Source organism: Parambassis ranga, chromosome 7, assembly GCF_900634625.1.
Source record: "Parambassis ranga chromosome 7, fParRan2.1, whole genome shotgun sequence".
Classification (NCBI taxonomy): Eukaryota; Metazoa; Chordata; class Actinopteri; family Ambassidae; genus Parambassis; species Parambassis ranga.
The window spans coordinates 5,304,830-5,317,155 of NC_041028.1; the positions used below are offsets into that span (position 1 = coordinate 5,304,830).

The 12,326-nt window shown below is 41.6% G+C and overlaps 1 protein-coding gene across 1 annotated transcript; it reads right to left on the reverse strand.

The window, feature by feature from the left end:
• Window positions 1–1,579: 1,579 nt before the first annotated feature.
• Window positions 1,580–9,698, reverse strand: LOC114438124 (sodium- and chloride-dependent GABA transporter 1-like). The gene is made up of 15 exons (XM_028409257.1): window positions 9,520–9,698; window positions 8,091–8,474; window positions 7,720–7,851; window positions 7,432–7,532; window positions 7,219–7,328; window positions 6,934–7,066; window positions 6,219–6,353; window positions 6,011–6,114; window positions 5,416–5,540; window positions 5,168–5,280; window positions 4,514–4,645; window positions 4,308–4,410; window positions 3,926–4,026; window positions 3,595–3,762; window positions 1,580–3,495 (listed from the first exon to the last, which is right to left on the reverse strand). Exons 2-15 carry the CDS (start codon window positions 8,320–8,322, stop codon window positions 3,052–3,054), a joined length of 2,133 nt encoding a protein of 710 aa, XP_028265058.1. The 5' UTR covers window positions 8,323–8,474; window positions 9,520–9,698; the 3' UTR covers window positions 1,580–3,051.
• Between the last annotated feature and the right edge of the window lie 2,628 nt (window positions 9,699–12,326).

A 12,326-nucleotide genomic window follows, 5' to 3' on the forward strand; every position in this document is an offset into this window, starting at 1 on the left:
ATGTGTTTTTTCTGAGTAATGGTGATAAAACAAAGTTAAATCAGTTACTGCTAAGGCTGCTGAAAATAGTTTGCCCTAACCTAAGACTAAATGTGTTCCGCTAGATTGCTCCTGACTAATCAAGAGCTTCCTTCTCCTGTCCTCCCCCAGCCCAAAATGATGATTTATGATTCTTTTGGAAGTAAGACATCAGTTTGAGTTGTCTGGGTGGTGACTGGTTTTCATAGGTAATGATGCTAAATTACACAGCTGGGAATTAAGGAGGCTACTAAGCCATCAGTCAGGGGCTGGTTTATACAGGCTGCTATTAGGGGCATTATTCAAACCCCAGTCCACTCGAACACATAGCTTTCTGTCCCTGACCTGTCTCTCTTTTTCCCTTACACACACACACTCTCTCTCTCTCTCTCTCTCACACACACACACACACAGTTTGCCACGAGCTACTAGAGGGGACATTTCATTCTTTTATCCACGGCGAGTCATTGTGGTGGTGTCAGCTGGTGCCGTCTCTTTTATCACACTGGAAGCTAATGGAAGCAGCAACTGCAGGAGGTGGGGGAGAAGGAAGCTGCGCACACACACACACACACACAAACACACACATAAACACAGAGCCATAAGAGGTTGGGGAGATGGGGCGGGTGGGCACGCCAGGCCCCGGGGCCAGAGCTGTTTTGTGGTGATGTTTTTCTTGCTCGCTGAGGCCTCTCTATCAGCTTGTGTTTCTGACACTCAATAAAGCACAAGGATGGGGTTCATCTCTTTTGATGTCTCTTTTTTTTTGCTGTAATCATTAGTTTCTCTGTTATTTTTTTTGAACCCACCGTGGTAGAGTTAAGCTGGATGTCATCTTAACCCTCAAATGACTGAAGATAAATTAAAAGGAAGGCAGCTTGGTGTTTTTTCCCCACTTAAATCATCTCTACGTGTAATTTTATTGGTCTCATATTTTCTTAAATTTTACGACGGCCTTTATTTACAATACAGGGAAACAATAGCCAATTACTGCAGGAGGATTCAGAGCAGCGTGCATGTTTGGATAGGATAGTTGGGGCTGACCTAATTTTCTGGTAACACTTTAAACACACATGGGACATATGCCAGGCATGTATTGTAATTATATTTTCTATAACTCTTTATTTTTTCAGTCGTTTTTTTTTCTGTTTGTATAACATAACAATCGTGCTTTATCATGTGACACCATTTAGATACATATCATGTTTATATTATGTTTTACATTAGGCAGTGAGACAGTTAAAAATATACAAAACAATATTGTTTTACTAGACATAGTTTCTATTTTTTAATATAATCGTCAGTATCTTCATTGTCATCATCATATTTCTGTAAGATATGTGCTTTAGCTTCTGTGATCAAAATATTATTGCAGAAAACAGCAACTCCATTTTTTTTTTCAACATTTAGACAATAACTTCCAATGTATTACAGACATTCACAGTTACATGTTTAACACAGTACAGTTTTACAACAAAGTTCCAGAGAAAACTGTGGTAGAGTAACTTTATACAAAATTCACAGGACATGAACTTGTAGCCGTTTCACATTTTCAGCTCAGTTGTTTTGCTTTTCAAAGTAAACATGTTCTGTTCAGCCAGATGCCTTTCACAGTAGCTGCCGTAGAAGCAAACTAACATTGTCCTAACGCGCCATGGCAAACGTCTGGGGGTGGAGGGGCGGAGGGGAAATTAAAGCTTTGTGCTTTTCACTAGAAGAAGCAAAGACAACAGAAACGAAAGGAGAAACAGACCACTTTGCTTACTGGCCTGTGATTATACATCTACATATGTATTGCTGAATACATATTGATCGAACCATAACTGATCATGACACATAAAGAAAAAAAGAACACGACTGTACTTAAAACACAGAGTTGGTCCAGGTTTTTTTTGTGCTATAGCATACAAAGTGGTGGTTTGTATTTCTCTCCAGTCGTGTAAACAGACTATGGCTTCGTTGGAATTTGTGTAGTTGGCTTAAGGCCATCTTTCTTTCTTTCTTTCTTTCTTTCTTTCTTTCTTTCTTTCTTTCTTTCTTTCTTTCTTTCTTCTTTTTTTTCAGGAGACATCACCAAAATAATTTCATTGATGTTCCTGAGGAAAGCATGCAAAACGTAAACAGGATTGACTGTCAGCATTTAAGGAATAGTTGATGTTTGTAAATCACTTTTCTAACCCTGTGCTTCTTCTCTTCTTTTTTTTTTAAGTACTTCTTTGTACCCTGTGCTTTTGCCAACCGAATACTTTAAATGGCATAGTTTTTGCTTTTGTCTGCCTATTGATTTTGGTCCTCCATCACAACACATATAGTATAAAACATCCTAAAAATAATTCTAAAAATGTTTTTTTGATCACATAAAAGTTTTCTCTTTCTTTTTTTTCTTCTTTTCTACGGAAAATAAAAAAACAAACAACAGAAAAATAACAGTCTCTCATACACAAAATCTTTTGCAACAAACGCTGGATTGCTCCAGAGCTCCTAAACATGAACATCTTATTGGCATTGTGCTTACTCAGAGCTCTCCGCTCGCCTCGTGGCCTGTAGTTTTTACCTCACAGAGAGCAACGTTTGGAAAGGAGACAACTGTGTGAGGTTTAGTAAACATCCACAATAAAATTGACGCCATCCCCTTTGCACTCTTCAATGATGTCAATTTTGTTCACTACTTCATCTACTCTATTCACACGGTATTTACTTGATTCATGAAGATATTCAACAATTCTCTAATCTATATCTCTAAGGTTTTTTTCTTTTCTCACAGTATTACACAGTATGTTTACAATTTTTTTTTCTTCAGAATTACGGTTGTATTTGCGAACACTAACAGTCTTTGATACTTTGTTTTCAGAATGCAAACCAACAATAAGACATCATTGGCTTGGTTTTACAAATGCAGAAAAATTAAACATGGATTGAAAATCTGTTTTGATCACATATTGCCCCCGGAGGTAGGTGAATCAATTAAAATCTTGGAAGTCCTTTTGTAAAGTTCTTTTTTGTCTACATGCTCCATGAGGGTTTCTTTGTTGTCTACACGTTGGCCTCAGCATTGGTCAGGTTAGAGGTCAAGCTTGTTGGATTGGGGGGGTTCACAGGCTCTGTTGGGCTAGTCGGGTTGGGTGGTGGGCTGGTTGGACTAACAGTTGTGGTGACAGGGTTAGCCGGACTGGCCGTGGCGGTGGTGGTGACCGTGGTGGTGATGGTGGTTGTTGGACTTGTCGCAGGGTTGACCGGGCTGGAGGCGGTGGCGGGGTTAGCCGGTGGGGGAGCCGGGTTGGCGGGTGTAACGGGGCTGGTAGAGTTGACCGGAGCGGGATTGGTGGGGCTAGCGGGGTTTGCGGGAGCCAGGTTGGCAGGGCTGGCTGGATTGGCGGGGCTGGACAGGTTAGCGGTGTTGGTTTCCGCCTGCTGCTCAGGTCCATTCTCCTGAGGTCGCTTAACAACTGCAGGAGGCTTGAGCATTATCCGGAGTCGCTGTGGGAGAGGCACAAGGCAAAATGAGGTTAATTACATAAGAGAAAGGGAATGTGAGGTTACAGAGCTAAAATCTGGCAAGACAACAATCCTTCTCACCTCTTTGTAGGTGCCCTTGAGCCCGAGATACATATAGATCATGTATCCGGGTATGAGAACCATGGAGGACAGTGCCATGAGCCAGCCTACTCCCTGACCCCAGCCTGGGAACACATAGCTTCCCATTTTGAGGGGAACCATTTGTACTGCACTGAACAAGAACACCCCCTGTGGGAGACATGAGACACTTTATGCATCCTGACACCACTGACTACGGGCAGCGCTGTCTCAGCCTGACATGGCTGCAGGCAGGTAATATTGACTTTATTTATTGTTTCATTTTTCATGTCATGACTTTAGATGTACTGTTCTATTAGTTCAGAGTACTCACAGCGACAATGAGAGGGGTGAACACAACCCAGCACAGCTTCCACCATATACACGGCTTGTAGCCAATCATCTCCTGGATGTTGTCATAGAACTTGTTCACACCTGTGAGACAAATGAATCTATGATCAGAAATATTCATATCCAATTTATTTCAATTTGCATCTGGTCTGCCATGCATGATGATGAGGACGGTTAGGAGGGGACACATGAGCACACATGACCTTGAGGCTGAACAGCGTTTGCAGCTACGGAAATATTTGTGGATGTGGTGCGTTTTTTTATGTTTACTCTGGCCCACAGATCTGTTGTGTTTCTTTTACTACATACTACTATTATTTATTTATTATTATATTTACTAGATGAAGCACTGATTATATACAAACCATAGCACCAGGATATGGAGATGCATTCGAAGAAGACCAAGAAGAGCAGACACATCCCGCTGGCAGAGTAGTAGTCGAACAATTTGAACACATAGATTCCACCCTGGTTACAGAAAAAGTGTTATTGAAGATTTTCCTTTTTTTTTTTTTAAATCTTGTGCCATGAATAATGAGAGAGAGAGAGAGAGAGAGCTGCCTTGCTGTACCTGTGTGATGTTTGAAAGTCCAATTATATATGACACCAGACAGACAACAGCGATGAAGATCTCCCGTCTACCCCTAAGGGCTCTGGGAAACTCGTCCACCAGAGCGGTGATGAAGCCTTCAACAGTGCAGAACTGAAAACACAATAACAAAAACAGAATTTTAAAAATATGTAAAATGTCAAATGTGGCTTAATTTAAAGGATTTTAATGTTAAAGAAATGCAGTGTATGGCAAACCATGCAAAAAAAGCATTATGAATGACCAAGCATCCACTTCTTGGGTGCCATTTGTGTAATAGCTCTGTTGCTATGACAAAACAGGCTATAATTTTTTCGTCTTTCACTTTGAAGCACAGGTGGTCGCTGGCTTTCTGTGCATAATGTGCATGTTTTTCTAACCTTCCTGTGGCTTTGTTCAACCTTAAATATCACAAGCAAAAATAAAGACAGACAGACAGAAAGGCCTGCGGGCAATACGGAGGTGATAAAGTTGCATTAAAAATACTTGACAGCTGATGTCGAAGCCCAGCTATATCTGTCCACAAGGAACAAATTGCGTGCTTATCATGCAGGGAGCAGGGGTGAGCTGCATGATATGTACCTGCATTTAAATATTTAGGTCAGCCCATGAGCAGATCATTTTCAAGCCCCTTACCTGGCTGTCTATCCCCAGCATGAGCAGCATAGAGAAGAACAGAATGGCCCAGAGAGGTGACACTGGCAACTGGGTTACAGCCTCCGGATAGGCCAGGAAAGCTAAGCCGGGACCTAGATAGTTAAATATCAGAATCATATTTCATCAGAGTTATCCTTACAGCACTCATATATTCAGTTTAATAACATCAATGACAGTGCATCTTTTCTGGCTGTGCAGACACAGAAGAAAGCGATCTGTGTGGTTACCTGAAGCTGCTACGTCGGCAATGTCTTTCTTTGTCACATGTGCCATGAAGCCAACAATAGAAAAGATCACAAAGCCAGCAAACATGCTGGTACATGAGTTGATGCAGCACACAATGATAGAGTCTCTGGGGAGAGGAAATATAAAATAGGGCTGTTGTCAAAGATCAAAATTATCCAACACAAGAAGAGGTCTACAAAGAGTAGCTTCTGTTTATTCCCTTTGATCATGCACAGGTTCTTCTTTATTGTTTATGACAGATATGTTCCATTTAAAGAATAACTCTCACACATTTTATATGTGAAAGATTCAAACAAGCCCCACAAAATGAATATCTGATTATTTATGTGACCTAGAACCACGAGGCTGCAGAAGAAATCACTTATACTTGGCCATTATATTGTTCTTTTCCTCCAGCACACGCACACACCTAATATTCATGCCAGGGACACACATTAACAAGGGCTTTTAAGCCTGGTTTTCAAGTAACCTTGAATAACATCTTAGGGTATTTAATATGGTAAAATATGAGCAATTTTATTTCTGCCCTCTTCACATCTAATTTATTTAATTCTACTGCCATAGTTGTGTTCTTACCTGTAAACATTGTTATTGAATGGGTTATAGCTGCCTAGAGCTATAAGTGATCCCAATCCCAATCCATAGGAGAAAAAGATCTGAGTAGCTGCATCCAGCCATACCTGACACAAGAGGAACAGGAGAAGTTTTAGCTGTATGAGGCCCAAGTCCTGCTCACTCAGGCATGCAGCACATAAGTATGAATCATATAATAATATGTCATTACCTCAGATTCTTTCAGCTTTTCAAAGTCAGGGGTGATATAGAACAGAATTCCCTCCTTAGCTCCAGGTAGAGTCACCCCGCGGAAGAAGAGAATAAACAGCATGAAGTAGGGATACGTAGCTGAGAAGTAAACGACCTAGAAAATGTGAGACGGTTATCAGCAGGGTAACATTATTGCATCTTAAGGATATATATGATCCATGCAATGGTGAATTTTCATTTCTGCCTCCGTGCCTTTATGAGGCTGTACAAGTGAGCAAAAAAATGTGAAGTGGGTGCAGAAGGGTTGGGGGGAAGGGGATATTTTGTGACCAAAACAAATTTTATTTGCCATGGTCATGTGATGAAGTAGGCTTTGAAAATGTGGCACCACGAGGGAGAAAAGCTGCTCCAAGTGGAGGGAGAGGACAAAACCAGATTTTAGCGTATGGCTGTTTGTTGCTCCTCCTATCGTGAATCCGCACTCAGTGTAGACACCGTGTCAGGAGAATTGGAATTAGAAGTGTCACCATGAGGCCGAGGAGGATTAGTGAACATGAGTTTTTCTTGTCTCTTATTTTGAAATCAATCTGGACAATGCTGACTGCAATCTGAATGATTGATGAGGTGATATTAGACTGATTAATATTGCATATAGCTGCTACATACTGCTCCTTATTGTGCCACCCTGTACAACATAGGAAGTCCTGGGTGGCCAAATCTGGCAAATGTCTTACCTTCCCTGTCCAGCTAACCCCTTTCCAGATACAGAAGTACACAAGGACCCAGGCAATGGCCAGTGTTATTGCCAGTGGCACTCGAACCTGGCCTGGTTTTTCCAAGCCATCAGTCATTTGATGCATGTTGCGCCTATAAGTCAGAGCAAGCAACAATAAGACTATTATACACACACAGGGTAGTGCTGCAGAGGAGGCTGTCTTTTTATGTAGCTCAGGGATGCATGCAGGGTACTTTAAAGCATTTCTCTAGTGAAAAGCAGGAGAAAGCAGTCAATATCTTACTCCCAAAACTCCATCACGGCACTGGTGAGATTGGTGGTATCTAAAATAGTGTAGTTTGTATAACATTTCTCTGTGTTCCATGGATTGTTACATGAGCTCCACGGAAGGGTCTGAAAAACAAACATTAAAGTGTTTTTTTTTTTTTTTTTTACACACACACCCTTGACCCCAATGTCAGCCCCTTTAAAAGAAGGGACACTGTGTAATACTTACAGTGGTGAAGGAGTTGTACAGGTAGTAAATAGCCCAGGAAATGATTACAATGTAGTAAATGTTAAGCCAGAAGGACAGGACAGCTGCCGCAAGGCCCACACCTATCACACAGAAAAATGAATTAGGTGGTGTAGTAAAGCTTGTGTCATTGTGTGTGTGTCGATGTGTGTGTGTGTGTTGTGTGGCCTCATAAAGAAGGCACAGTATATCAGTACGTGTTGCCTGCAAACTAAATATTTTCTTTTAGCCAGTTTAGCTTGGTATAAAGAAACATTTTTGTGGATATACCTTTAAACATAGGAGCCAGTTTCCACACACCAAGCCCTCCAATGGAGGTGTATTGACCAAGGGAGCATTCCAACAGGAACAATGGGACCCCAGCAAATATGAGGGTCAAAAAATAGGGGATCAAGAAGGCTCCTGGATGGACAAAAGTATATCAAGTTATACATTTTGTTTAAAAAAAATGAGCAATGACAGACCAAAAGTGCTCTGACGCACTACTTTACAAGACCGCATCACAACGTCAATTAATTAGGATATAGGTGATATTCATTCTTTTCATGTAATCGACACGCTCAATTAGCTCGACTGCGTGCGTCAACAAAGCTGAACGGCCCGTGCACTTTACTTATATTAGCAGTGAAAATAATGTTTACCTCCGCCGTTTTTTCCACAGAGATAGGGAAATCTCCACACATTTCCCAGTCCAATTGCATAACCCACACACGACAGGAGGAAATCAAATTTTCCCCCCCACGTTTCTCTATCAGGCAAATCCTTTTTCTGCTTTTCGGGTTTCACGTCCAGTGACTTGGGTTTGTCATTGTTAGTGGCCACCTCGTTCAGTTCTGTGACTTGTCCATCCGTTTTGGTGCCGTTCGTCGCCATGTCTCTGGATTTGGCAGAGGTCCTGGCAGTCGGACGGGAGGCTTCAGCACCAGTCCACGTAGACAGCAGCTTCGCGGTTTTTAGACCTAACCTTTGGACCAACTGTCTGAAGATGAAGCCTGTGCACACACGGCTCGTCAGTCGCCGTTAACCTGGAATCGTGAATAGAGTATTTGGTTGTTTTTTGTTTTTTTTTCAAGGGGACGCAGAAAATATGGTTATGTATGAAACACATTTAGCTCCACATTCATTTACTCTCCGGCAGGTGTAATCAAACAATGGCAATGAAATTCATATACACTGTGTTTAACTTGGATTACGCGTATAAAAAAAACGCAGACTAATGCATCTCCTGATCATTTGGCACCATGACAACATTTTCATTCAACAAACACCAAAAACAAAAACACCATCGATGGCAAAGTCAGTGCTGACTTGCCTCCACAACTAAAACACAGACGACAGATTGCACGTAAATGAACAGCAGTTAAAAGCAGATCAGCAGACACCACAGGCTAAACAAAGTCTACAATTAAATACACCAAAAATAAAACTCAAAAGACATCTGAATTAGATAGCATGAACGGAAACAAAAAAGGAACAACTTTAAGGCAAAATACAGGATCCAAAACATGCACCCTCGAGCGCAAGACGCACCGTAGCAATAGCAAAAACCTATGAGAATAAAGCATATTAAAGTCCACCAATCACCACCTACTGATTCTCCCAACACTCATCCACATACAGAATTGAAAGCAGCAGGGATACAGAGAGGTCTCAAATAAACTGGAACACAAAACGCATAGTGGAGACAAAGGGATGTCCAATGCGTAAAAGCTTTACGCATCAGGCTGCACAAATAGCTACCCCATTCTGTCCGATTAATTGACAGCGACACGCGTTATTGCACGCACGAGAATGCGTCTGCATATTTGCAACATCAACCAGATCTGTAAACATGTAAACAGTAATCAATTCTGCATTAATTGGATATAACATGGAGATCCAGAGGTCATCGTGCAATCATTTCATTGACCCCCAGCAATAAACTCATTCACAATTTAATCACTCCAACTATCGGCGCAAATACAACACAAAGACAACGAATCATGCATTATGCAGACTCGTTTGTATGGAGGGTTAAAACACGTACACCCGCACAGACAGACGCAAGAATTCAGCACCCAGATTACTCACAATGGATCTGTGATCTGTGCCGCCGAGGATACGCTGCCTGCCACAAATCTCGAAACGAGGTATCCGTAGATTCCTCCTGTGGGTGAAGTTGTAAACTCCCAGTATTTCTTGAAACATAAATAGATTTTACTTCCATTAAAAGACTTAAAGGGACCATGTAGCGTTAGAGGTGTCCAAGCAGGAGCTGTCCAGCGGGGAGCAGTGCTGAAGACCAGGAGGAGGAAGAGGAGGAGGAAGAGGAGGAGGAGGAGGAGGAGGAGGAGGTGGCTGAATCAACACGGGCAGCAGCCGCTTCGCCTTGTGCGACTGTCTAACATCAACAACCAGAGACTCAACTCCCATCTACACAGCCTCAATGTCATCTCAAAGTCGCCCCCCCCCTCTACTCTTCTCATCCTCATCCTCATTTTTAAGCTGTACTGACGTCGCACTTGCAGCGTGTTTGTTTTTCTTTATTTGAAATAATTTTCTGTTTTTTCTTATGAATATAAACAAAGAGCTATTCACATTTTTCCATTATTTTCCAAAGCAAGTTTTTTTTTTAAATCAACACAAATTGAGGATAATAAATCCTTTTTTTCAGGTGATAAATATTTGGGGGAATCTTTTTTTTAAACTCTTATTTCACGTTTTAAAATATGATTTCAGGATCTTCTGCGTACTGCAGCACACACACACTTGCGCCCCCCCCACCCCCACCCCATAATAAGATGTATGATCGCGGTGCAAAATGGAAACATATGGGAGAGTCGTATATAAGCAGCATTATCAGGTCCAAACGCGTGTATGTGGAAGGTGAGGCCAGTCAGCGGCTGTCTTCAAACCTGGCAAATTGTGATAAAGGGAGCCCGTCAATAAAGGGAGGGAACATTGGCTGGTTGTCTGTAGGCTAATCGTCCAAAGCCCGACGTCTTCCACAAATGAGGATGAGGGATGAGTTGAGGAGAATAAAGTCGTGGAATATGAGCTCGATATTTAAAGAAAGCGAGGAAAAAACCCACACACCAGGCTATGAGGGAGAAAACACCGATCCGGTCGTGGATTTTTCTTTTCTCTCTCTCTCTCTCTCTCTCTTACTAAAGAAAGAAAATCTTCAGGAAAGTAGAAGAAAACAAAACCAAACAAACCTGGGAGTGCAGCGGTAAGTGATTCCCACTCTGCGTTAATGCGCCCACTTGTTTGATTTACTTGAATGTTTTGCACAAGTTTTCTGTTTTCTTTGAGCTCAGCTGTTTTTTCCTGCGTGCACAGTGATGTCACACATGTCGGTCTTTTTAAACACTTTGTAGTTTGCCTCCATGCTTGTAGTTTGTTTCTAAACTCCACACGTGTTGCACTTAAATCAGAGGATTTTCTCTCTTCTCTTTTTTTTTCTCTTCCTTAATGTGACTGTGCTGAGGTTGGAAAGAGTGCACGCTGACTGCGGTGCAAACTGCTGGAAAGGCTCTGGCAGACAGATCAGGAGCATTTAGACTCCAGTGTGAACGTTCCTATCACGGGCTGAGAGGGTACCAGATGGCAAACCAATGAGGGGTGAACTAACCTACTAAATGATACCACATGAAATGCAGCATTTAAAATCCCATCTGGGTTGCCGTCCCTGCGGACATGCAGTGTGAAACATGACACATATTTATACACCTGCTGATAGAGCACACAGGCATGTCCAATAGGCTGGTGACATGCACTCCCAGCCAGCTGACCTCCTAACCTCCCTCAGCTTTGGTTTGATTCAGCTCACTGCCCCCTTTCACCTGCAGCTCCAGCAGTCTCTTAATTTCACTATTTGATTCCTTGTGAATGCTCTGTGTGCTCCATTAGGCGGGAATTACTTGTCCCTTCTTGTAATGGCTTTTTATAGAGACAGAGATTGAGGCTTGGCGTTGCCCCTCTTTACAGGCCCAGTGGCTGTAAAATTCAATGTTGGGGAGGTGCTTGCAGGAGACATGCAGCCAAGGTGCACATAAAACACACTGATGGCTTGTTGTGATTTTTTAAAGCTATATACTTCATATCATTTTTTAAAAACAAATAATGGCCCAATTATTGTTGATAATATAAAGATGCCAAATATAAAATAAAATACATTTAATATTTATTGATTTGGGGGTGATGGGGTCTTTAAAGTGTAATAAAAAAACAGGTCTCAATCTGTATTTATAATACTCACCTGATGATGATGCCATGTCACTGTATAATTCTGCCCTCCATTTTTTTCCCCTTTGAATCAATACTTTTCTATTAATCCACCTTAAAATGATCATTTTAACTGCCTCTTAATCTCTTTCTCATGCAATCCTCAAATGCATCTTCACAGACTCCTATTTTTTTCTCCCCCCCCCCCACAACACCACTGTGCAATTTGAGGCCACAAAATGAACTGATTAGCATGATGATTAGTCATTAGTATGCAAATTATAAGCAATTCACATATTTTATTCATATTGTCGCAGAGTTGTTTTTCTCCTTCTGCTGGAATTGTGTACACATCCAGTTTTATTTTCATTGTAAACACGCCAGTCGAACTGGTGGCTGCTGACAGCTACAGTGGGAATCAGGATGTGTGTGTGTGTGTGTTTTAACATAGTGTTAGCATTTGTGGCTAAAGGAGAAAAAAAATAAACACAAGGCCACTTCTATCCCTTCCATGCGTTTGTAGATCAACAGAAAATATTTGCACAACCTTTGCTCTGACAGGAGGTGTGTGCTGTAAAACATAAACATGTTTTATTGGAGTTGTGCTGGCCTCCTTTCTGTTGGCTGCCTCCTTGCTGCTTGGAGTGTGTGTGTAGTATAATATCTCTGCA